The sequence below is a fragment of the Oncorhynchus tshawytscha genome, linkage group LG26, assembly GCF_018296145.1.
Source record: "Oncorhynchus tshawytscha isolate Ot180627B linkage group LG26, Otsh_v2.0, whole genome shotgun sequence".
NCBI lineage: Eukaryota > Metazoa > Chordata > Actinopteri > Salmoniformes > Salmonidae > Oncorhynchus > Oncorhynchus tshawytscha.
Genome location: NC_056454.1, coordinates 23,884,592 through 23,910,581, shown reverse-complemented (window position 1 = coordinate 23,910,581; position 25,990 = coordinate 23,884,592). Strand labels below are relative to the sequence as shown.

Genomic DNA, 25,990 nt, shown 5'->3' with positions numbered 1-25,990 from the left:
TGTTCTTCTGAACCAGGAAAAGCTTGAAAACAACGGCAACCTTTGCCAACAACGTGTATTTATGATTTTATGGGCGTTGCAAATAATCAGCAAGATGATTTGGAGAGTGCAGTAGCTGTGTACATTTCCCGTCTCCTCGTTCTTTGGTCACGCGTGTGTATGTTGCACTAACTCACTGTATTACCGAGTAAGTATGAGAACTGGGGACAAAAGTTATCTGCTAGCTAGCTAACGTTAGCCTATTCATAGATGCTAGCTAAGACTCGCCTACACCAAATGTCTCTGAAGTTACAGGCAGCTTGTTGCCAGGTTTTGTTAGCTAGCGTGACTGTGCATAGTTGAATGATATTCTAGAATAACAAATGGCACACATGAAGATAACCATTATACGAGCAATATTTAACGTTAGCGAAATGCAACCAATAGCGACCTGAGGACTAGCCAGTGATTGCTAGCATAGTAGTCCATGACACGGGCCAGACCCCCAAATGAGGGCCGTCGGGCTTACTCTTGGGGTGACGATCTCTAATGGCAGCTTTCTCCGTGTTATCACTCTTTTCATCCCTCCATCCATTCATTTTTACCATTGTTCGCCATATCGTAAAATTCCAATGTCAGTATAGAACCAGTTATTGCTCACCTATAACGTTACCCTTTAGTCATATCATTAGTAAACTTCTATTCACAGCTATCCATCCACATTTTGTAATGCTCATGCTTAAAAAAGTAAACCCTGATACATTTGGGTGGTCATGAAATGACCTTTTAAGTGGTATACATATAAACAACTTCAAATGTGACTCTGGGTGACAACATAAGGCTGTTTTTTCCAACATTAGGAATGTTTTCCTTAAGAAATGAAGTCTACTTAATGTTTTGCTTCCTTACTTCCTAGTATCACAATACTGATATCGTGAAAACAATACCCTTGAAATTGGAACGTTGGAAGCTTAGACATATAATTCCATATAGTGGGGCAGCTATGGTTTTGGATTGTAACTTTGGTGATAGAAGCATTAAATTGCAAACACACAGAACAGGGTTTTAAAAACATGTGTAGATACAGGACCATCACAGGATTCACACATTAACTCCACTGAAGCCTTTTTTCAATATGGCAGCCAAACAACTCAATGGGGGGAAACATAATTGTAGTATGCCCAATAATATATTAAAATGGTCATAGGGATGTAGAATACACAACCAAATGAGCCAATTGTGCCAGCTATATAAATATGTTAAATGGTTCACAGAACTGGGGGAAGAATGTGCCCAACAAGCTGGTCACTGATTTCTTAACATTTCAATGCTTAAAGGGGCAGTGCAGTTAATGTGATTTTGTTGTTTATTTTTATATATTTCCACACAGAGGTCGAAATAACCCTTGGAAATTGTGACATTTTTTATAATGCAGTTTTTGTGTAAGGGCTATTTAGAAGAAAAAATGACAGTCTGTTCAGGTGGGATGGAACTTTTGGCCAACATGACATCACAATGTGATCTGATTATAATCGACCAATGACTGTTAATCTGGGTAAGCAGGTGTGCTCTAGAGCATCCTATCAGCCAATCAGGGCTGTGTATGTAAATATCTTATTTGTTTCCTAACGCCCGTATGATCAGCCTGAGCATTTCCAGGGCCAAAGGAGGCTTGGAGATATAATTGAGAAAAAATATAGTTATTTTCATTAAATAAACACAATGATTTGTTAGACCTACAGTGATGATTTGAAACAATCCATTACAAAGACTGCATGGGGACTTTAATTGCAATATTTAGCTAGCTAGCAAATGTACATCCACACAATAATATCAGCATGTGAAATAGATGGGTAGCTGTAAAATCGCCTAAACAAACTGCACCCATTAATTTAGGAGTCTCTCACAAAGTTCAAATTGCAGCTCTGCTGCCCAGAGCAGGTGCGAAGTATGTTGCTATGGTAACAGGGTTCCTTACCCACAGACACACAGGTTGCATTGCGCGATGGTACTTGAAGGAGAAACTGAGTTGAATAATTTGTTACACTAGATTGAGCACATCTAAGCGAAATATATACTTTGTCATGATGATATAAACGGATGGATGTGTTCTAGACAAGTATTCCCATACCATCTATTTGCTGATTTGTCGAGTTGGATTGTAGGTCATTGTTTAAGAGTGCCATGAAATGTGATGGTGTGTTATCCCCTATCTCCAGTGACAAGAACCATGTGGCTATGACGCGTTCTTGCACGATTTGTGATTTCACAGACTTAGAACTTAAATCATGGGGAACATTTCATGATTTTTATTTCAGGGGGGTGGATTATCCCTTTAAGATGTATTTTTACTATGGGGCCGTAGCAGGTTGGTCTGTTATTAGAAAACTAAAAGTATCAATTAATATAACTGGCCTCAACAGGACCAACATTGGATTTTACTACATGGAATATCCTGGGCAGGTTTATAGTAATGAAAATAGTTTAATAGCATAACACTGTATATCCTTTTAGTCAGCCCACATTCATGAATATTTACAAGTATAAATCCATTTTAAATGTTTGAAGATTAAATATTGCAATTAAGAATTTAAACATCTTCAGACATCAGTGATTCTGACACCTTTTTGGGCACATTCTTACCACGGTTCTGTGAATAATTGAACATCTCTGTATATATGACACGCTTGGCTCCTTTGGTTGTGTATTCTACATCATTATGACCATTTTAAGATATTATTGGGAGTACTACAATTGTTTCATACAGGTATGGTCATGCAAAATCGATCCAATAAGACCCCATTGAGTCGTTTGGTGCCATTTTGGAAAAAGGTTTCTGTGGGGTTAATGCGTGAATCCTGTGATGGCCCTGTATCTACAAATGGTTTTGAAACCCTTTTCTCACTGTGTGTGAAATTTGGTGCTTCTATGACCGACGTTAGAATCCAAAACCATAGCTGCCCCAAGACATGAAATTCTAAGGCTAAGCTTCCAACATTCTAATGTCAATTGTGCAATCAGGGCAATTTTTAAACAATTGTTGTTGGTGGTACTTTCAAAGTTGGTTATATTATATACAATTTGAAAGGTAATTTCATGACCTTTCAGATCCACTTGTCAAACAAAGTTTAAAATGTGTCAGGGTTTCCATTTTAAAGCCATTTATACCTAACCTCCCGAAAATGTGTCTGATGGATGTGTATAAGTGAGCAATAACTTGAAGAATACTGACATTGTTTTTCAGTTGGTAAAATCCCTATGGTGAAAAATGAATGGGATGGAGTGATGAAAGAAATCGTGGTAACACCGAGAAAGCTGCCTTAGCAGCACCGCTATCGCACAACTCTAGGGACATAGACCTTCAAGAAAATCACTGAGACATCGTCATCCCAAGTGAGCCCGACCTGGCCCATGGACTATAGCATGCAGTAAAATATATGCACCACACTGACCAAGATGCTGCTGTTCTTGTGGATTGAGAGATACAGAACATGTACCCATAATGAACCTGTAGTTGCTTACTAACTGCTATTGCAAGTTTATAAACAATGCTTGTATTTGTCATGGCAAAAGCATTACACATTAAGTACAAACTAAAAATAATCACACTTGCACGCACCTGATACTGTATTTAACAACATACATCCCCAAGGTATGGGTGATTATGCACATTTAAACTGACAGATATGAAAGTGAATGTATACCATGTGTGTCTGCTGCAGATCTTGCTTGCTGCATCGCCATCGCTGCCTTGGTTGGTGACAGGAGGCTCTGGAGAAGGAGTGTCCATCAAGCCCTAAAGGGCCATAGCTTGGTCATGATGGACCACAGGAGAGCTCTAACCATTTCACTGGCTGTTGACAAGGTGGATAACGCTCAAGTATGTCTGGCCTGCCTGGTTATGTTCATTCATTGGGATTCCTAGTCTTTTTCTCAGTCAGTATGCAAGAACTATAATCAATAATAGTGAGCATAGTAACAGTACCCCTTTCTGCTTTTTAGATGGGAAGTCCACTCAAAATCCCTAAGACCCTCCTTTCTTCAGAGTTGGGATGTGGGAATGAAGAGGCACAGGTAGATGTTATTCTCTTTGGGTAACATTTCTCTTAAGGTGTCCGCATTTTGTAACGTTTCTGTTTGTTTTGGTTTTCGGCAAGGGTTTTCGTGCACACTGTATTTTTTTCTTGGCGCAAGCCGAAGTCGGTAGCCAAAGTCTACGCCGTTTTGTCTGTGATTGGTCAACAGTAGGGATTCTTTAATGAAGTGTTTGTCGTCATTCAACGAGAGACGAATCGCTTTCATGTACATTTCTTCAGTTGAGAAATACTGCACCAAACATCTTAGTTAGATGTAAAATTTGCGAATTGCTAAGATGTTAGATTAATTCAGACTTCTGAGGGAGTGTATACTGGCTACGGTACTATTGCGACTTTTCAATCAACGGTCTTTTAAGGGAGAATGCGAGCACACTCGTTCAGATCGCCTAGCCTAAGTAGGGCACACTAGGTAGGGCTTATGGGGTCAAACATTTAGTAAGAAACACAATTATACCTGAAAGACCTTAGGGACAGAAGGTGAGAAAGTCATCTCCTTCACACACAACATTAAAATGACTGAAAATAAATGAAATGACAGATTTAACCTTTAACCTTTTTCCCTGAGGTTTTAATATTGTGGTCAGGGCAGTGGGTCAGTAACTTTCCTCCTGCTTCTCTTTCTCCAACAGATTCATTGGTCCCAGATTGCTGGAGACAGAATCAAACTCCAAGATTCCCGTCAGCAGAATGGATCCATCTCTTTGGATCATGGCCAGGTGGCTTTAGCCCAAGCGGCAATGGACAGGTGAGGAGCAGCATTTATGGAGCCACAGATGGAAAGTTATGTTCGGAAGCAAGCATACATACATAGTCTGGTTAGATTGTTGTAGGTTCATAGATGATTTTACTCTATAACACGGTCACTTAGTAAGACACAGCCTTTGTCTTACTCTTTTACTGCCAAAGTATACATTTGAATTCATGTTACTATCTGTGAACTAATTGGGAGCCTTTGCACGGTAAAGTAGAATTAAGCCACTTTGTCATTGGGTGCAGTTTTCCAAACGTTCCACAGATGGGGCTCTTCCCCTAAGTATTATTCTCAAAGGTAGCTTACATGCTCCGGGTACACCACCATTACTGGTACTGTAGAGATAAGCACTGCTGCTGTAGCTATATCTTTACCACACAGACACACTGCCTGGGCCTATCAACCCCATTCCACCTGTCTGCCCCTCCCCCCTATAGCCTAAGACAGTTTCCCTATTGGTTAACTAACATGTACATGGTCAGAATGGTTATCATATAATCCGGAATGTCATATCAGGTCACGATGACACAGAATGGTCGTAGGGCTGTAAAGGTTCTGACTGGTTCTGTTCCTTCCTTCATCAGGCAGGTCCAGTTGGTCCTCACGGACGTTTTAAAGACTGAACAGGGGCTGGCCTACCTGGACAAGAAAAGGCGTGGCCTGATGACTGACAATGGAGAGACAAAGAGAGAGTCGTGGGTGGGGAGTAGGCAGAGGGTGTCTCCGAGCAGCAGAGAGGGGGGGGATGATCGGAGAGATGACCCCCAATACAGAAAGAGACCCCATGACCACGACACACCCACCTCGACCCGCAAGGAGACGAGGTAATGCCGGGTTAAATGTTGCTGAATTTAGGATGCCAGTGAGCGATCAAGAGTTAAAACACAGACAGTAGAATTTTGTTTGGGTGGCTTCTGACTTTCTTTCCTTCTTTCTCTCTTGTTTAGGTCACACCATAGAGGGGGGTCAGAGGAAGAAGAGGAGATGAAAGAAGTCATAATAGGAGAGGAGAACGGTGAGGACCAGGGGCCTCATTTATAAAATTTGCGTACGCACAAAATATACCCTAAAAAAATGTCTGCCAGTTTTCACGCAAAAATTGCAATTCCTTTCCAAACTGAACTTGACGTGAGAATGTGCTTATCTTCCCGCAAACTTTAGACCATGAGTACACAGTTTCTACTGGTTGAAGTATTGCATTACAAGAAGGCAAAAGTAGTATCCTTGTGCAAATGTGGAATATATATGGCACTCTTATTTATAACAAAAACAGGTAGCCTAGCTAAATATAATAACAAGATGCCACATGTACAGTGAGCATCTCTCATTTAATTGGGCCTATTAGATATTATCATTTTTTATTGAACCTTTTTATTTAACTAGCCAAGTTAAATGCTCTCGTAACTTCACGTTTTTATTTAACTAGCCAAGTTAAATGCTCTCGTAACTTCACGTTTTTATTTAACTAGCCAAGTTAAATGCTCTCGTAACTTCACGTTTTTATTTAACTAGCCAAGTTAAATGCTCTCGTAACTTCACGTTTTTATTTAACTAGGCAAGTTAAATGCTATAGTAACTTCACGTTTTTATTTAACTAGGCAAGTTAAATGCTATAGTAACTTCACGTTTTTATTTAACTAGGCAAGTTAAATGCTATCGTAACTTCACGTTTTTATTTAACTAGGCAAGTTAAATGCTATCGTAACTTCAAGTTTAAATGCTATCGTAACTTCACGTTTTTATTTAACTAGGCAAGTTAAATGCTATCGTAACTTCACGTTTTTATTTAACTAGGCAAGTTAAATGCTATCGTAACTTCACGTTTTTATTTAACTAGGCAAGTTAAATGCTATCGTAACTTCACGTTTTTATTTAACTAGGCAAGTTAAATGCTATCGTAACTTCACGTTTTTATTTAACTAGGCAAGTTAAATGCTATCGTAACTTCACGTTTTTATTTAACTAGGCAAGTTAAATGCTATCGTAACTTCACGTTTTTATTTAACTAGCCAAGTTAAATGCTATCGTAACTTCACGTTTTTATTTAACTAGCCAAGTTAAATGCTATCGTAACTTCACGTTTTTATTTAACTAGCCAAGTTAAATTATCGTATTTTTTTATTTAACTAGCCAAGTTAAATGCTATCGTAACTTCACGTTTTTATTTAACTAGCCAAGTTAAATGCTATCGTAACTTCACGTTTTTATTTAACTAGCCAAGTTAAATGCTATCGTAACCACGTTTTTATTTAACTAGCCAAGTTAAATGCTATCGTAACTTCACGTTTTTATTTAACTAGCCAAGTTAAATGCTATCGTAACTTCACGTTTTTATTTAACTAGCCAAGTTAAATGCTATCGTAACTTCACGTTTTTATTTAACTAGCCAAGTTAAATGCTATCGTAACTTCACGTTTTTATTTAACTAGCCAAGTTAAATGCTATCGTAACTTCACGTTTTTATTTAACTAGCCAAGTTAAATGCTATCGTAACTTCACGTTTTTATTTAACTAGCCAAGTTAAATGCTATCGTAACTTCACGTTTTTATTTAACTAGCCAAGTTAAATGCTATCGTAACTTCACGTTTTTATTTAACTAGCCAAGTTAAATGCTATCGTAACTTCACGTTTTTATTTAACTAGCCAAGTTAAATGCTATCGTAACATCACGCTCTATGCATCCGACAGGGAGTGTAGTTTTACAACACAGTCAAATTTAACCGGTGAACAGACAGTTGATATTTTGCATTGAGATGTATAGGTTACCACTGTAACTAGGCCTACTGTAGTTTAACATTTTTTTTAGAGTGGACACCGTTTCAGAATTCACGGGCAGTGCAGCTTATTTAGGTTTGGGGAAAAGTGAAAGTAAAACATTATTGCATTCGAGGAATCTGTTTACAGGTCCACAACAATTTGTAATTGTTTTGTCTTTCAGAAATGGTCATATACAGCAAATGTCCCTACAAAGGAAAACGTTCTGACAACACCTCCAAAGACATTTGATCAGTTTGCCTTGCATTGCTATTCCCTTTAGATACTGTCTTGGCCTAATTCCAATACTTCCAAAGTATACAGCACATAAGGGCGTTATTGTCCCCATAAAAGGTGAATGATGGGTGTTTTTTCAGGCGGAGTTATAATGCTCGTTCACGCGCGCACAAGTTTACGACAGGTTTGATTTCTAATGGGAAACATGCATGTATGTATGGCGTGCGCCAAATTTAGGAATCACAATATTTTTCTGCGATCGCAGTCTTTTCAGAAATGAGGCACGCAGATATTAAGTGTTACATTTATGCAATGCTTATGAGGCCCAAGAGATGCAGTGAAGATCACACACACACTCCTACCGTCCTGCCCCCCCCCGAGGGTTCTCCTTATTGGAAAGGCTCTGCAGTATTCCTGGATTCAAGCCTGTTGTAAATAAACAAACGCTTTACTTTATAGAGCTGTAAAACAAAGACCTGCTGAATCTGCACCTTTCTTTCCTCTCTTACACACACAGGCAACGTTGATTTAATTCTCTGTTACGGTCGTTTGTTTTTCCATATCTGCTGCCCTACTTTCTGGAGAGTAGGAACACGTTTATTGTATCTGGTGTGATAACTTTATCACCGTCCCTTTACTCTGCAGAGGGTAGTGTGTCAGGGAGGCGCAGGTCTGGGGTACCTCTGGAGGAGGTGACCTTTACTGAGGGGGACAGGCACCAGAAAAAGCGTTACCCACAATCCACCAGGACCAGGAAGTTCAATTCAGGTTCAAGTGAATCCACACGCGCTGAGGTAGGATCTCTGGATAGAAGTTACCTTAATACTGACATTAAAGTTGTCTGACTTTAAGGCTAAAGCCAAAAATCTGCACGCTAGAAACCAAACCATTAGACAACCAGCCCCCAGCTTAACGCAACCTTTATCCCTCTGTTTCCAGAGGGAGAGATGTAGGAGGGAGTCTGGGCTCTACTGTAACGGACAGGTGAAGGATGGATGGATGAAGGATGGCGCGGTGGAGAGCTTGACCACAGACACCTCCAGGCGCTCCAGGGAGAGCGTGCTGCGCCTGTCCGGGGAGTCCAGAGGCGTGGGAGGACTGCTTCCAAAACGGCTCTGTCTGGAGGGGACAGGGGGCAGAGACACCAATGTAGCATCCATAGAGGTAGAGGTGGATCCCTCCGACTTTGACGGGACCTTGATGGTTGTCACTGTGGGAGAAGACGAGGAAGTTGTTAGCCCCTCTAACCCCAGCTGTGGAAAGGAGAGGAGAGGAACCCTGAGGCTCTGCCTGTCCTCCAGTCAGGATAGGTCGCCCAAACCCAGCCCTGCTGAACCCAGTGAGTATAGAGCACACTGTATGCTGCATACCTTCACTCCTGGTGTGCTTCTTTCACCCCATCTCTCTTATTGAAATACACAGATTCCTCCCCCTCCTGGAGTGGTTACATTATGTAGTAACAACGTGCTTGCCCTGCCCACCTGAGCATCTGTATACCTTATATTTCCTCTGTTTGAGGGGTCAAATCCACTTGTCAATTAAATCTCACTCGATTGATTGCTTTCATTTTACTCCTGCGACTCTTTCATACTCTTGCTTGTGCCTTTCGTTAGCGTTACGACCACAGACAGTTTTTATAATGACCTGTCAGACACCCCGGCAATGGCTGAAATGAGTTCAATGGAATACATTGTCTTTCCGTTGCATCTCTAAGAACGATAAAGTTTAATCTGGGATTTAACGCTCCGTTTAGAAACTTATCCTGCTATTGACACACTTGTTGAATTATACAACAGTAATTAATGATGCTAGACAGCGCAGGTGGGTGCAGGTAGGGAAGACTGAGCAGGTGGGTGCAGGTAGGGAAGACTGTGCAGGTAGGGAAGACTGTGCAGGTAGGGAAGACGGTGCAGGTAGGGAAGACTGTGCAGGTAGGGTAGACGGAGCAGGTGGGGAAGACGGTGCAGGTGGGTGCAGGTGGGGAAGACGGAGCAGGTGGGTGCAGGTGGGGAAGACTGAGCAGGTAGGGAAGACGGTGCAGCAGGTGGGGAAGACGGAGCAGGTGGGTGCAGGTGGGGAAGAAGACGGAGCAGGTGGGTGCAGGTGGGGAAGACGGAGCAGGTGGGTGCAGGTGGGGAAGACGGTGGGGAGGTAGGGAAGACGGAGCAGGTGGGTGCAGGTGGGGAAGACTGAGCAGGTGGGGAAGACTGAGCAGGTGGGGAAGACTGAGCAGGTGGGGAAGACGGAGCAGGTGGGTGCAGGTAGGGAAGACGGAGCAGGTGGGTGCAGGTATGGAAGACGGTGCAGGTGGGGAAGACTGAGCAGGTGGGTGCAGGTGGGGAAGACGGAGCAGGTGGGGAGGTGGGGAGACGGAGCAGGTGGGGAAGACTGGGAGCAGGTGGGTGCAGGTGGGTGCAGGGGGAAGACGGAGCAGGTGGGTGCAGGTGGGGAAGACTGAGCAGGTAGGGAAGACTGAGCAGGTGGGTGCAGGTAGGGAAGACGGTGCAGGTAGGGAAGACGGTGCAGGTAGGGAAGACGGTGCAGGTAGGGAAGACGGTGCAGGTAGGGAAGACGGTGCAGGTGGGGAAGACGGTGCAGGTGGGGAAGACGGAGCAGGTGGGGAAGACGGAGCAGGTGGGGAAGACGGAGCAGGTGGGTGCAGGTGGGGAAGACTGAGCAGGTAGGGAAGACGGAGCAGGTGGGGAAGACGGAGCAGGTGGGTGCAGGTGGGGAAGACGGAGCAGGTGGGGCAGGTGGGGAAGACGGAGCAGGTGGGTGCAGGTGGGGAAGACGGTGCAGCAGGTGGGGAAGACGGTGCAGGTGGGGAAGACTGAGCAGGTGGGGAAGACTGAGCAGGTGGGGAAGACTGAGCAGGTGGGGAAGACTGAGCAGGTGGGGAAGACTGAGCAGGTGGGGAAGACGGAGCAGGTGGGTGCAGGTAGGGAAGACGGAGCAGGTGGGTGCAGGTATGGAAGACGGTGCAGGTGGGGAAGACGGAGCAGGTGGGTGCAGGTGGGGAAGACGGAGCAGGTGGGGAAGACGGAGCAGGTGGGTGCAGGTGGGGAAGACTGAGCAGGTGGGTGCAGGTAGGGAAGACGGTTCTCATTCCAAGGTGGCATAGCAGGTGGGGAAGACGGAGCAGGTGGGGAGGTGGGGAAGACGGAGCAGGTGGGTGCAGGTGGGGAAGACTGAGCAGGTAGGGAAGACGGTGCAGGTAGGGTAGATGGAGCGGGTGGGTGGGTGCAGGTGGGGAAGACGGAGCAGGTGGGTGCAGGTGGGGAAGACGGAGCAGGTGGGGAAGACGGAGCAGGTGGGTGCAGGTGGGGAAGACTGAGCAGGTAGGGAAGACGGAGCAGGTGGGGAGGACAGAGCAGGTGGGTGCAGGTGGGGTAGATGGAGCAGGTGGGGAAGACGGTGCAGGTGGGGAAGACGGAGCAGGTGGGTGCAGGTGGGGAAGACTGAGCAGGTGGGGAAGACGGTGGGTGCAGGTGGGGAAGACGGAGCAGGTGGGTGCAGGTGGGGAAGACGGTGCAGGTAGGGAAGACGGAGCAGGTGGGTGCAGGTGGGGAAGACTGAGCAGGTGGGGAAGACTGAGCAGGTGGGGAAGACTGAGCAGGTGGGGAAGACGGAGCAGGTGGGTGCAGGTGGGGAAGACTGAGCAGGTGTGTGCAGGTAGGGAAGACGGATTCTCATTCCAAGGTGGCATAGCAGTTCAGACGTCTTTTGTCCTCGTCTTGTCGTGTCCTGTATATATATATATATTTACAACTTTTTTCACATACATTTTATTTTTATTTTCCATCAACTCATCTTCAAAACACTCTCCTGCAACCCGCCTCACCAATTTATATTTATAAAAAAGTATTATTTACCTCAAATCTGCAATCCTCCAAGAAGCTAGCCTGAAACTAGCCAGAAGCTAATCAGAAGCTAGTTCAGAAGCTAGTTAGCTTCTTTACTGGCAAATCGTTAGTATTCAGCTAACCACGGTTTGTGGTCATCAGCTATCCTTTAGCTCGAAAATCTATCGCCAGTTCTGTACGGCGCGGCTCGGAACGGAACATACCGGACCAATTTTTCTCTCCATGTCCCTGGATTTCGACTGCTTTCTGGACATTCATACCCGGATCTCACAGCTAGCTAGCTGCTATCCGTGTGACTATCGGCCTTCGTCGATTCCGGAGCAAACATCAATTATTCCGGAGCTAGCCAGCTCCGTCAATCACTCCTGAGTTCCATCAAACACTCCTGGGCTGCAGTCACCTATCCGGACCCGTTTTGCTGCCTACGCGGAGCCCCACCGGGCCTTCACAACTGGACTGCCGATGTTATCTACCCGAAGGAGATCCGGCTGGCTCCTCCGTCGCGACGTTACCTGAACGCCCATCTGCGGCCTGCTAACCGTTAGCTGTCTTACCGGCTGCTATCTGAATAGACAATCGGACAATTTATTTATTTTTATTATTATTATGTTTTCTTTTTGGGTCTCTATAACTATATCTATTGTTTTTATTTTTGTTGTTGTTGTGTGATTTGGATTAATCCCCTCTACCACACGGAACCCCACTAATCTACTGACGGAACGCAAGAGGTGCCTAATTACAGACCTCCATCCTATGCTAGCTTGCTACCGATGGCCTGGCTAGCTGTCTAAATCACCAACCAACCTCTCCACTCACTGGACCCTTTTGATCACTCGACTAAGCATGCCTCTCCTTAATGTCAATATGTCTTGTCCATTGCTGTTCTGGTTAGTGTTTATTGGCTTATTTCACTGTAGAGCCTCTAGTCCAAAAATTCAGAAATTTTAATTCCAAACTACAACATTTTCAGACAAGATAGAACTGCCAAAGGGGGCGGTGTTGCAATCTACTGCAAAGATAGCCTGCAGAGTTCTGTCCTACTATCCAGGTCTGTACCCAAACAATTTGAACTTCTACTTTTAAAAATCCACCTCTGTAAAAACAAGTCTCTCACTGTTGCCGCCTGCTATAGACCACCCTCTGCCCCCAGCTGTGCTCTGGACACCATATGTGAACTGATTGCCCCCCATCTATCTTCAGAGTTCGTGCTGCTAGGCGACCTAAACTGGAACATGCTTAACACCCCAGCCATCCTACAATCTAAACTTGATGCCCTCAATCTCACACAAATTATCAATGAACCTACCAGGTACCTCCCCAAAGCCTTAAACACGGGCACCCTCATAGATATCATCCTAACCAACTTCCCCTCTAAATACACCTCTGCTGTCTTCAACCAAGATCTCAGCGATCACTGCCTCATTGCCTGCATCTGTAATGGGTCAGCGGTCAAACGACCTCCACTCATCACTGTAAAACGCTCCCTGAAACACTTCTGCGAGCAGGCCTTTCTAATCGACCTGGCCGGGGTATCCTGGAAGGATATTGATCTCATCCCGTCAGTAGAGGATGCCTGAATATTTTTTTAAATGCCTTCCTAACCATCTTAAATAAACATGCCCCATTCAAGAAATTTAGAACCAGGAACAGATATAGCCCTTGGTTCTCCCCAGACCTGACTGCCCTTAACCAACACAAAAACATCCTATGGCGTTCTGCATTAGCATCGAACAGCCCCCGTGATATGCAGCTGTTCAGGGAAGCTAGAAACCATTATACACAGGCAGTTAGAAAAGCCAAGGCTAGCTTTTTCAAGCAGAAATTTGCTTCCTGCAACACTAACTCAAAAAAGTTCTGGGACACTGTAAAGTCCATGGAGAATAAGAACAGCTCCTCCCAGCTGCCCACTGCACTGAAGATAGGAAACACTGTCACCAATGATAAATCCACCATAATTGAGAATTTCAATAAGCATTTTTCTACGGCTGGCCATGCTTTCCACCTGGGTACTCCTACCCCGGTCAACAGCACTGCACCCCCAACAGCAACTTGCCCAAGCCTTCCCCATTTCTCCTTCTCCCAAATCCATTCAGCTGATGTTCTGAAAGAGCTGCAAAATCTGGACCCCTACAAATCAGCCGGGCTAGACAATCTGGACCCTTTCTTCCTAAAATTATCTGCTGAAATTGTTGCCACCCCTATTACTAGCCTGTTCAACCTCTCTTTCGTGTCGTCTGAGATTCCCAAAGATTGGAAAGCAGCTGCGGAAGAGGGGGGGACACTCTTGACCCAAACTGCTACAGACCTATATCTATCCTACCGTGCCTTTCTAAGGTCTTCGAAAGCCAAGTCAACAAACAGATTTCCGACCATTTCGAATCTCACCATACCTTCTCTGCTATGCAATCTGGTTTCAGAGCTGGTCATGGGTGCACCTCAGCCACGCTCAAGGTCCTAAACGATATCTTAACCGCCATCGATAAGAAACATTACTGTGCAGCCGTATTCATTGATCTGGCCAAGACTTTCGACTCTGTCAATCACCACATCCTCATCGGCAGACTCGACAGCCTTGGTTTCTCAAATGATTGCCTCGCCTGGTTCACCAACTACTTCTCTGATAGAGTTCAGTGTGTCAAATCGGAGGGTCTGCTGTCCGGACCTCTGGCAGTCTCTATGGGGTGCCACAGGGTTCAATTCTTGGACCGACTCTCTTCTCTGTATACATCAATGAGGTCGCTCTTGCTGCTGGTGAGTCTCTGATCCACCTCTACGCAGACGACACCATTCTGTATACTTCCGGCCCTTCTTTGGACACTGTGTTAACAACCCTCCAGGCAAGCTTCAATGCCATACAACTCTCCTTCCGTGGCCTCCAATTGCTCTTAAATACAAGTAAAACTAAATGCATGCTCTTCAACCGATCGCTACCTGCACCTACCCGCCTGTCCAACATCACTACTCTGGACGGCTCTGACTTAGAATACGTGGACAACTACAAATACTTAGGTGTCTGGTTAGACTGTAAACTCTCCTTCCAGACCCATATCAAACATCTCCAATCCAAAGTTAAATCTAGAATTGGCTTCCTATTTCGCAACAAAGCATCCTTCACTCATGCTGCCAAACATACCCTTGTAAAACTGACCATCCTACCAATCCTCGACTTTGGCGATGTCATTTACAAAATAGCCTCCAATACCCTACTCAACAAATTGGATGCAGTCTATCACAGTGCAATCCGTTTTGTCACCAAAGCCCCATATACTACCCGCCATTGCGACCTGTACGCTCTCGTTGGCTGGCCCTCGCTTCATACTCGTCGCCAAACCCACTGGCTCCATGTCATCTACAAGACCCTGCTAGGTAAAGTCCCCCCTTATCTCAGCTCGCTGGTCACCATAGCATCTCCCACCTGTAGCACACGCTCCAGCAGGTATATCTCTCTAGTCACCCCCAAAAACAATTCTTTCTTTGGCTGCCTCTCCTTCCAGTTCTCTGCTGCCAATGACTGAAACGAACTACAAAAATCTCTGAAACTGGAAACACTTATCTCCCTCACTAGCTTTAAGCACCAACTGTCAGAGCAGCTCACAGATTACTGCACCTGTACATAGCCCACCTATAATTTAGCCCAAACAACTACCTCTTTCCCAACTGTATTTAATTAATTAATTTATTTTGCTCCTTTGCACCCCATTATTTTTATTTCTACTTTGCACATTCTTCCATTGCAAAACTACCATTCCAGTGTTTTACTTGCTATATTGTATTTACTTTGCCACCATGGCCTTTTTTGCCTTTACCTCCCTTCTCACCTCATTTGCTCACATTGTATATAGACTTGTTTATACTGTATTATTGACTGTATGTTTGTTTTACTCCATGTGTACCTCTGTGTTGTTGTATCTGTCGAACTGCTTTGCTTTATCTTGACCAGGTCGCAATTGTAAATGAGAACTTGTTCTCAACTTGCATACCTGGTTAAATAAAGGTAAAATAAATAAATAAATAAATAAAAACGGAGCAGGTGGGTGCAGGTATGGAAGACGGTGCAGGTGGGGAAGACGGAGCAGGTGGGTGCAGGTGGGGATGACGTTGCAGGTGGGGATGACGTTGCAGGTGGGGATGACGTTGCAGGTGGGGATGACGTTGCAGGTGGGGATGACGTTGCAGGTGGGGACGACGTTGCAGGTGGGGACGACGGTGCAGGTGGGGGTGGGGAAGGTGCAGGTGGGGACGACGGTGCAGGTGGGGACGACGGTGCAGGTGGGTGCAGGTAGGGAAGATGGTGCAGGTGGGGAAGACCGTGCAGGTAGGGAAGACCGTGCAGGTAGGGAAGACTGTGCAGGTGGGGAGGGAAGATGGTGCAGGTAGGGAAGACTGTGCAGGTGGGGGGACGACGGTGCGGGTGGGTGCAGGTAGGGAAGATGGTGCAGGTGGGGAAGACGGTGCAGGTAGGGAAGGGACGACTGCAGGTAGGGGACGACGGTGCAGGTGGGTGCAGGTAGGGAAGACGGTGCAGGTGGGTGCAGGTAGGGAAGACGGTGCAGGTAGGGAAGACGGTGCAGGTGGGTGCAGGTAGGGAAGACTGTGCAGGTGGGGACGACGGTGCGGGTGGGTGCAGGTAGGGAAGACTGTGCAGGTAGGGAAGACTGTGCAGGTAGGGAAGACGGTGCAGGTGGGTGCAGGTAGGGAAGACTGTGCAGGTAGGGAAGACTGTGCAGGTAGGGAAGACGGTGCAGGTGGGGACGACGGTGCAGGTGGGTGCAGGTGGGGAAGACGGTGCAGGTGGGGAAGACGGTGCAGGTGGGGAAGGTGGGGGACGACGGTGCAGGTGGGGAAGACGGTGCAGGTGGGGAAGACGGTGCAGGTGGGGTAAGACGGTGCAGGTGGGGTAGACGGTGCAGGTGGGGTAGACGGTGCAGGTGGGGTAGACGGTGCAGGTGGGGAAGACGGTGCAGGTGGGGAAGACTGTGCAGGTGGGTTCAGCCCTGTTCCACCTCTATGTTAATGTTAGTGTATTTATGCAATTGAGGCACATCATCTTTATTGTTAACACAAAGTATTTAAAAAGTACATGATACCAAGGGAAAGTGAATTCCCTGAAATCCATTCATTATTTGTCCATAATTCAGTCAATAACTGATGGATTTTAAAAATGCAAAAAGTTTAGAGTATCTTCATTCTTTGCCTGTTGCATTTATTAGTATTGTTTTAAAACCTTTTAACAATTTTGATGACCATTGCTAAATGTAGTCTTTTTCTGCTTCGGGCGCCGAGCCTGAGCCCCTCGGTGTCTGTTAGTGATTGCGAATGTCTGAGTAACACGGAACCCAAACCGCTATCGTGCATAACTTTATTTTGCCCCCCCCCACACCAAACGCGATCACAACACCCAAGTTAAAATATCAAAACAAACTCTGAACCAATGACATTAATTTGGGGACAGGTCGAAAAGCATTCAACATGTATGGCAATTTAGCTAGTTAGCTTGCACTTGCTGTGGCCTACAACACTTTTCCATTGCTATGGTTACTGCCCCCCAACATAGAAGGATCACTGCTGTCCCTGTCTTTGTTTCATAGTCCATTACACCACAGTCGTGTGTGTGTGTAATATAGGGTTGGGTGTTATCCAGATGTCCATACCGTTCCAGTACCATACGGTATTACCAGTAGTGCACACAAGGGTGGCTATTTCTTTGCAAAGGTAAAAAATAAAAAGTATGCTAATAAAGTACTTGTGAAATCCCATAGCGGACACTACGTAAATGCTAACAAGCGCAAGCGAACATTAAACTAAATGCAAGGACAGACAACCCAGCTCATTAAGTTCTCAAAGGAATACACTCGAACTTGATCCAGGAGGGGGTTGATAGTCTCTGCTGTAACCAAGAAGCTTTTGATTTTATAAGCTAGCCACCTATAGCTAGCAAGTCAAATGCATAGCTTGAGCTGGAGACCGTTAACTTATACTAGTTATAAGATATTTACTTGGCAAACATTAGTTGTGAATTTGTCTTGTAACTTGATCACCTCTCTTTGCTGCTCAACTGGGGAGGTCACATCATGAAACTTCCGTTTGCGCCATGTGCAAGCTGTAACAAATGTACCTGAATTGAATTGCATTTTTGTGTGAGTCAAAATTAGAATTTTGAAAATCATACGCTCTTTATTTCAAAATATCTCAGTATACGATATACCGCCCAAGCCTAGTGTAATAGTATTTCACTGCAACAGGTTTAATCTGTCTGTGTCTGTGTGTGTGTGTTTTCTAGTTGTTCTCTCCAGTGATGAGGAGGAGGTAGTCACCCCATCCCGCAGTTCAGTCCTTTGGCCACAGACTGGCGCTAGTGATTCTAAGCCCCAGAGAAATCATTCTCAGGAACAAATGGTGGCAGAGATGCACTCTCAGGTGGGCAAAAACAACTTCTGACATCACAAAGGATGGAATAGGGGGAATCTCACAATGGATGACATCACAGAGGGCAGAATAGGGAACATGCTGCTTGCTTAGTGAGTACCACTTCCTCCTGGTTCGGCTAACACCGATGCTCGAAACCAGAACCACTGCCTTGCTAGAACATGTGACCGCCCTCTTGAAGCGTCTTACCAGTCAGCTCCACGTGAAAAGATAGCAGTGCAGACATTTCAGGCTGAGGAGTAGGCTTCACACATCCCCATGTTCTACACTAACGCTCATTGACATAGGCTGGTAGCAAAGCTAGCCAAAGGGCATTTTTACCGGTTGAAGTGTTTTTTTAAAGTATAATGCAGTTGATTTGCGACATGACACAAATGTTATGTTAAGCAGGACATTCATACGAGCCTTACAATCCAATTCTAATCTAAAAGTGTGAAAAGTGTGAAATGCACTCATGAGCAACATGTAAAAAAAAAAAAAAAATAGCCGTCAGTCTAGGTTTTTTGTTAGTTTAAAGGCGACTGAGATTTTGAATGAAAAGCGCTATATAAAATACACCTATTGTCCTTGTGAGAACTCCCAGTGTTTTCCCCTACGGTGGGGAAATTGTGGATAGCGACTCGAGAGTATAGATTACGGTGATGTCACAAAGGGCTGTTCACAGAGGGATCAGAGGACAGAGGCAGGTGGTGTTAGTGAGGGAGGGTGTTGCGTGACTAGACTGGCCCGAGGGGGTAGAACCACCACCCGCTGCCTGCCAGGCTTTAGAGGCCAGTGTGGGGATACTGTAGCTCCCACGTACTGTAGTCGGTCAAATCATAGGAGGATGAGCCAAATGCCCTCGGCTGCACCACAAACAAATGAACACACATACACTGCATTATCAAAAGTATGTGGACACCTGCTCGTCGAACATCTCATTCCAAAATAATGAGCATTAATATGGAGTTGGTCCTCCCTTTGCTGCTATAACAGCTTCCACTCTTCTGGCAACTGAAAACAGACCATTTTTATGAACTATGCGCTTCAGCACTCGTCGGCCCTGTTCTGTGAGAGTATGGCGCCTACCACTTCGCGGCTGAGCCGTTGTTGCTCCTAGACGTTTCCACTTCACAATAACAGCACTTACAGTTGAGCTGGGCAACTCTAGCAGAGCAGAAATTTGATGAACTGACTAGTTGGGAAGGTGGCATCCTATGACTGTGCCACGTTGAAAGTCATTGAGGTCTTCAGTAAGGCCATTCTACTGCCAATGTTTCTCTATGGAGATTGCATGGCTGTGTGGTCGATTTTATACATCTGTCATCAACCCATGTGGCCGAAATAGCCAAATCCACTAATTTGAAGGGGTGTCCACATAATTTTGTCTATATCTAGTGTATGTTAAACCGATCTGTTGATTTAACTAAGTCTCTCGCACACAAACCCTTTCTATGTCTCCTTGTTTATCCGGATTCTCTTGTGCCCTTGTTATCAGAAAGCATGGTTGTTGTGTGCTTGCATGCACGTGTGTGTGTCACTCATCAAAGTGTTTGTGTGTGTGTTTGTTTCAGTTGGTGCCTGTGGTGGTGACCGGATTTGGGGTGGCCCCCTTCCCCAGCACTGAGGACTCTGAGAATATGGGCCTGCCCTTCTCTTCCCTGCACTGTGGGGGGGTCCGTGGGGAGGCCAGCGGGAACCTCAGGGTAATGCTCTGAACACTGTGCTCCGACTGTGGAGAAGATGCAGTACATACTAGAATAAACATTCAATACATAGCGGCTCTTGCAGTGCTTATGTGACGTGTGGACCTTTCTTTCCTCCTCTGCAGATCACAAACCAAAGAATCATCATACCAATTCAAGGTAATTCAGCACCCCTGGATCTCGTCTTGTGTTGTCGCCACAGCCTTTACCATCCAGTCCTGGTCCTTAACCTTTAATCCTTTTGGAACAATGGCATTGTTACTTGGTCCAACCTGCACGAGACCGGCTGTGGTCGCTAGCCCCTCGTGTGGTGGCTATATAAAAGCTCAGTTTTGAAATAGATCCTGCTGTGGTCCTCCTGTCTGTCTGCACACCATCCTCATCTTCAGCTGAGTGCACATGTGTGTGTCTTTGTGTGTGTGTGTGTCAGACCCTCAGGGCTTTTGTGCTCTTTTTCACCTTTCTGCTGGTGAAATCTGTCTGCAGAGAGCTAACGTGCTTTCCCCTGTGACTCCTGATCACTACTGTATATGGAATAGTAAGTTTTCCTGGTCTTTGTCTCCTGAATAAGCCCCAGGTTTAGATGACCAGGTTGTTGACCCCTCTCTCTCTCCCCTCTGTCTTCAGAGCCTTCGGGCCTGGTAGAAGTGATGGTGACCGTGGAGCGCTGTCAGCTGTGGCGGTACAGCGTCTGGGACTGGGAGGAGCTACAGGAGAGAGGGCTGGGGTGGGAGGTTGAGGGGGAGAGGGGGCAGCTGCCCCCCGCCCTCCTCCTCCTCTACGTGTCAGACACCCAGGCAGCCGCTGTCCAAGAAGACCTGAGTGAGCTGTCAATCAAACAGGCCTTAGACCCACCCACTGGTGAGAGCCTGCCTTGTGGGACCAAAGTGTGTGTGGGTGGGTGTTTGCTCAAGAGTGTGTACGCCTATGTGCAATGCAAATGTGTTTGATTGTGTTGTTTGAATGTGTGTGTGTTCACAGGTCAAGCCAGTCCCTTTCTCTTGCTCACTCTGTGCGACCCTCTGGAGGGGGTGGAGGGGGCTCTCCTTCGCTCCATCCTCGACATCATCTGTCTCAACAACACCCCGCACGTCGACGCTACACGGCTCCGTGGCAGCTCTCCTGCCAACTGGGTTGTTGACCTCCACAGTCCCCTCCTGTCATTGGATGACAGTCTGGTGCTGGTCAGCAGAACTGGACTGGACCCGCAGCTACTCTCCCTACTGGGCCATAACAGTGCCAAGCCTGGGACAGAGCCAGACCAGGACCAAGAACCAGAACAGGACAGAGACACACCTGGGCTGGAGCTGGACCCTCTGGACAGAGAGGTGGAAGGGGAGTCCCAGACGCTACCAGACACAGATACACAGATGGAGGAGGAGCAGAGGGAGGTTGGTAGTACTTTGACTGTGTTTGGCTGCGGATGTGTGTGTGACTGATGTCAATAAGCTCAACCATAACAAAACCCTAAGCTCTAATGTTTAATAATCAAATTGACAACAAGTAACCCATTACACTACCTCTGTCATTTGTCACCCCTCCAGGGGAGTCCAGTCCAGCCCAGACCCGTGTACACAGTGTGTCACCACAGAACCAGAGGCTCCTACTCTGTGTCCCTGGGTCCCAAGCCTGGCTCCAACTGGACCCGGTACACACACCAGGGCCCCACACGCAGGCAAGCTACACAACTTGTTGAGTCTTGGGAACAGGTGTGTTAGCCTGCACACCCAATGAATCTCCAGGACCTGAGACGGAGACACTGCCTGTAGAGACACGTGTAGATATATGGCTTCACTTCTTTCTCATCCTCCTGTTCTTAGGTTGATCCAGTTTCCTCCACCGCCTTCCAAAGGAGGGATCACCGTGACAACAGAAGATCTGGAGTGCCTTGACAATGGCCAGTTCCTGAATGATGTCATCATCGATTTCTACCTCAAGTGAGTGTGACATCAGTGATTGCATGGAGTATCTACCCTAACGGAGACCTCCTCTGTACACAAAAAAAAACTGTTTGGGCCAAAATGGAGGACAGTTTCAACCCCTGTATGTCTCTGTCTCAACAGGTATCTGCTCCTGGAGAGGGCTCCACAGGATGTGGCTGATCGCTCTCATGTCTTCAGTAGTTTCTTCTACAAGCAGCTCACACGCAGAGACAACGCAAGTGAGGACAGCACCAGCATCTCGTAAGTGTGTGTGTGTATTTTGGTTTATCATTCATGCATTTGTATTGCAGTGTATGTTTCATGTGTGTGTTGTCTGTCTACAGAGCACAGCAGCGGCGGCACCAGCGAGTGAAGACGTGGACACGACATGTGGACATCTTCAAGAAAGACTTCCTGTTTGTGCCTGTCAATCAGGAGTGAGTGACACACACGCAGTTTTGATTTAAAAACTTCTTTTTTTTTTTTACTATTACACATCCTGTTTTCCTTAACCCTAACCCTACCCTTAACCCTAACCCTACCCTTAACCCTAACCCTACCCTTAACCCTACCCTTAACCTTAACCCTACCCTAAACCTAACCCTACCCTTAACCCTACCCTTAACCTAACCCTACCCTTAACCCTACCCTTAACCTTAACCCTAACCCTACCCTTAACCCTACCCTAAACCTAACCCTACCCTTAACCCTAACCCTACCCTTAACCCTACCCTTAACCCTAATCCTACCCTTAACCCTACCCTAAACCTAACCCTACCCTTAACCCTAACCCTACCCTAACCCTACCTAACCCTACCCTTAACCCTAACCCTACCCTAACCCTACCCTAACCCTACCCTTAACCCTAATCCTACCCTTAACCCTACCCTTAACCCTACCCTTAACCCTAACCCTACCCTTAACGCTACCCTTAACCCTAACCCTACCCTTAACCCCCAAAACCATAAACCTAACCCCTGAGCTTAAAATAGCATTTTAACAAATTCCTACCCTTTTAGGACATTTGGGGTCCTGATAATGTAGGAAAACAAGTACACACATACACACACACACGCATCAATAACCCATGTGACTTATAGTGCTTTCTTCCTTGTATGACAGAGCCCACTGGTACCTGGTGGTGATCTGCTTCCCTGGCCTGGAGGAGCCCCAGTGTGAGGAGTGGCGCAGCCCAGCCTCGCGGAGGGGAACAGGGGGGGAGAAGTCAGGCAAGGCCCAGGCTGAAGAGGAGGCCTCCGGGTCTGAAAAGCTTAATGGTGTCACTGATGTTCCCCCTAGTCCCACCAACACTGACAACCAGGACAAACTGACACTTACAGGTATGTGATTAAACTATTCTCATCATGTCTCTCTCAGGACGTTAGACCTTGGTGAAACCATCAAACGTACATAATATTTCAACATGAGTGAATATTTGCATTGCTTTAGGAAGTATGACTCTGGGTAGTCTAGATAAATGCACCTTCTTTCTTTGTATTTGGGCACAGCATGAAAAACTAGAGCTGTGGTAGGATGGAGCCAGAACATTTAGGAGAGAAAATAGTTTAAGAGCTGCTCTGGATTTTTGTAATCCAAAAACAATCAGAACACCAGTCACAGACAGAAACAGAGAATGACTCTGGAACTAAATAGGCTTTAATCTACTGTTTTTATGAGACTAAGACACAGTCCATTCTCTATGTCACTGTGCTGCGATAACATACATCATGACCGTAACAACGACTGAAACCCTGGGATGGAACATGAGGAGGATAATGCTGCTGATGTTTCCTCTCTCTAGTTTCAGAGAGTGTTGTCCAGGGTGACTCAGTACTCCAGCCCCCTCCTGGTCCTCCGGTAAGACACAACTGTCTTTAGGGCTCTTATGTTGGGTCTCAAGTTCTCATATTTTCATTGTTTTCTGTCTCTCTCCCTCTTCTCTTTCTTACCTTCTGTCATTCTTCTTCTCCCTAGGACTGCACTGAGAAGACCTGCCACAGAGAGAATGTCTGTAAAAGGTGAGTGGAAAGACACGCGCGCACACACACACACACACATACAAAGAGCTCATAACTGGATGTTTATATGCAATTGTGAAATGCTTTTCTCTTCTCTCAGACCCTGCATTCTCATCATGGACTCCCTCAAGTTCTCCCTCCATGAGCGTGTCTTCAAACTCTTACGGGAGTGAGTGTGTTCACTTTTCATGTGTGTGTTAAATATCTGTCGACAGAATGGAAGGGTGTGTTTATGCCTGTGTGGGTGTGTGTGTGTTAAATATCTGTAGACAGAATGGAAGGGTGTGTATATGCCTGTGTGGGTGTGTGTGTGAAATACCTGTCGACAGAATGGAAGGGTGTGTATATGCCTGTGTGGGTGTGGGTGTTATCTCTGTCGACAGAATGGAAGGGTGTATATATGCCTGTGTGGGTGTGTGTGTTAAATATCTGTCGACAGAATGGAAGGGTGTGTATATGCCTGTGTGGGTGTTATCTGTAGACAAAATGGAAGGGTGTATATATGCCTGTGTGGGTGTTATCTGTAGACAGAATGGAAGGGTTTATATATGCCGGTGTGGGTGTTATCTGTAGACAGAATGGAAGGGTGTATATATGCCTGTGTGGGTGTGTGTGTTAAATATCTGTCGACAGAATGGAAGGGTGTATATATGCCTGTGTGGGTGTGGGTGTTATCTGTAGACAGAATGGAAGGGGGGTTTGTGTGTGTGTGAGTGTGTTCCTTATGGGTGTTTAATGTTCTCGCTCTCTGTCTCTGTCAGGTATCTGCAGTCAGAGTGGGAGGTGCGTCGGGGCTCTGTGCGTGAGTTCAGTTCTGAGCAGATGAGAGGCTCCCACTGTAAAGTCCCTCTACAGGACAACAGCAGTGACTGCGGCCTCTACCTGCTGCAATATGTTGAGAGTTTCCTGCAGGTATGCACCTGAAATGAGAACACACACATACATACGCATTCACACACTTCCCACCTGTAACCAGTAGGGTATTGAACTGGTGTGTCTGAACAACTCAAGACCATGTTAGCCAACTGAGCTAAAGCTTGAGTCTTCTAGTCTCAGGCAAGGTTACTTATGTTTTTCTCTTATGAGAACATTCTCACAAACACATATGCAGGCATATACCTACAGACACCTTGTATCTCTCTCCTGACCTTTCTCCCTTTAGGACCCTGTGGTGCACTTTGAGCTCCCCCTGCGCCTAGAACACTGGTTCCCACGGCAACAGGTGCGGAGGAAACGAGACGAAATCAGGGACCTGGTGCTAAACCTGTACAGACACCAGAGGGGCACGGTGGGTAGTATAGGAAACATGGGAAATGTAGGCAGTTAGGCACGGTAACCACCTTGGGAATCTGCTCATGCTGAGCAAACAGGAAATTGACATTTCAGCCAGTGATATGGAAATATGATTTCTTAGACAATAAGCGTATGTAGTTGTTTCACCGGCCAGCAGGGCCGTTCAAACATACAGTACATGCAGATGTCTCATCATGTCAACAAGAAATTAGCCCCTAACATCAGATGTTGTTTTAATGACGTAAATCCAACTGAGGATGGATATAAAATACTTGCTGTAGTAGCTGTTGAGTTGCTGTAGCTCAGGTTCTTGTTTGAAGTTGGTGCATTAAAGGGTCATTCCACAGAAATTCAACAGTTAAAACTGTTATTTTTTTACCCTTTCAGTAGAATGCCCCTTTAAAGAGTCTGTCCCCACTGCATCTTCTAGATAGAACCACATACCACCACTATAGCCTCATTTAACACAAGAGATCAGATTCAACAGGGTCTCCCTTTTATTCTTTTACCTGTTTTACGATGAATTCCCCCCCTCCCCCATGTGATTCTATTGTAAATGTTATGTCAGTTTGATTTTTATATGTGGATTTTGTTTTAAAATGTACATTTTGATGAAAACCTGTTTTGAATATAAAATATAATAAATGCATTTGTAGTCGGAATTACAATTCATTACCCAGGAGGTGATCTACTGGCACAACCAACTTAGCCGTGTGGTGAAGGCCACTCCAGTTATAACACAAATATACAGGGGGATTTGGTAGGATTTTAGAAAGAGACTCTAGCCCTGTCCAGAAACAACCCCTAGCCATTAGCATTGTGTGGATCTGATTTGTGTGTGTCAAATCCAATCACATTTTATTTGTCACATGCGCCCAATACAACAGGAGTAGACCTTAGAGCCCCTAACCAACAATGCTGTTAAAAAAATACGGATAAGAATAAGAAATAAGTGACAAGTAAT

General features: G+C 45.7%; 1 protein-coding gene across 8 annotated transcripts; it reads left to right on the top strand.

Annotated features, from left to right (window-relative positions):
• On the top strand, positions 1-25,688 carry LOC112225395 (sentrin-specific protease 7). Of its 8 annotated transcripts, none has more exons than XM_024389334.2 (25): positions 1-187; positions 3,224-3,372; positions 3,702-3,859; positions 3,982-4,053; positions 4,706-4,821; positions 5,412-5,651; positions 5,775-5,842; positions 8,465-8,613; positions 8,759-9,158; positions 17,963-18,099; positions 19,662-19,793; positions 19,919-19,952; positions 20,224-20,331; positions 20,421-20,654; positions 20,775-21,184; positions 21,338-21,468; positions 21,614-21,730; positions 21,857-21,976; positions 22,060-22,152; positions 22,838-23,055; positions 23,517-23,572; positions 23,690-23,733; positions 23,834-23,902; positions 24,495-24,645; positions 24,896-25,688. In XM_024389334.2, exons 3-25 carry the CDS (start codon positions 3,797-3,799, stop codon positions 25,058-25,060), a joined length of 3,327 nt encoding a protein of 1,108 aa, XP_024245102.1. In that variant the 5' UTR covers positions 1-187; positions 3,224-3,372; positions 3,702-3,796; the 3' UTR covers positions 25,061-25,688. The 8 variants fall into 8 exon arrangements, with proteins under 8 accessions (XP_024245102.1, XP_024245103.1, XP_024245104.1 ...); XM_024389335.2 differs by having other exon boundaries at positions 3,224-3,407; XM_024389336.2 differs by lacking the exon at positions 3,224-3,372 and having other exon boundaries at positions 3,702-3,844.
• Positions 25,689-25,990: the final 302 nt, after the last annotated feature.

What these genes read in the sequence shown, in the direction of transcription:
- LOC112225395 (XM_024389333.2), top strand. Translation starts at nt 3,797, where the DNA reads ATGATGGACCACAGGAGAGCTCTAACCATTTCACTGGCTGTTGACAAG. An exon ending in GCCCAAGCGGCAATGGACAG is followed by an intron (nt 4,822 to 5,411) that starts GTGAGGAGCAGC and finishes TTCCTTCATCAG; the next exon opens with GCAGGTCCAGTTGGTCCTCA. An exon ending in CATAATAGGAGAGGAGAACG is followed by an intron (nt 5,843 to 8,464) that starts GTGAGGACCAGG and finishes TTTACTCTGCAG; the next exon opens with AGGGTAGTGTGTCAGGGAGG.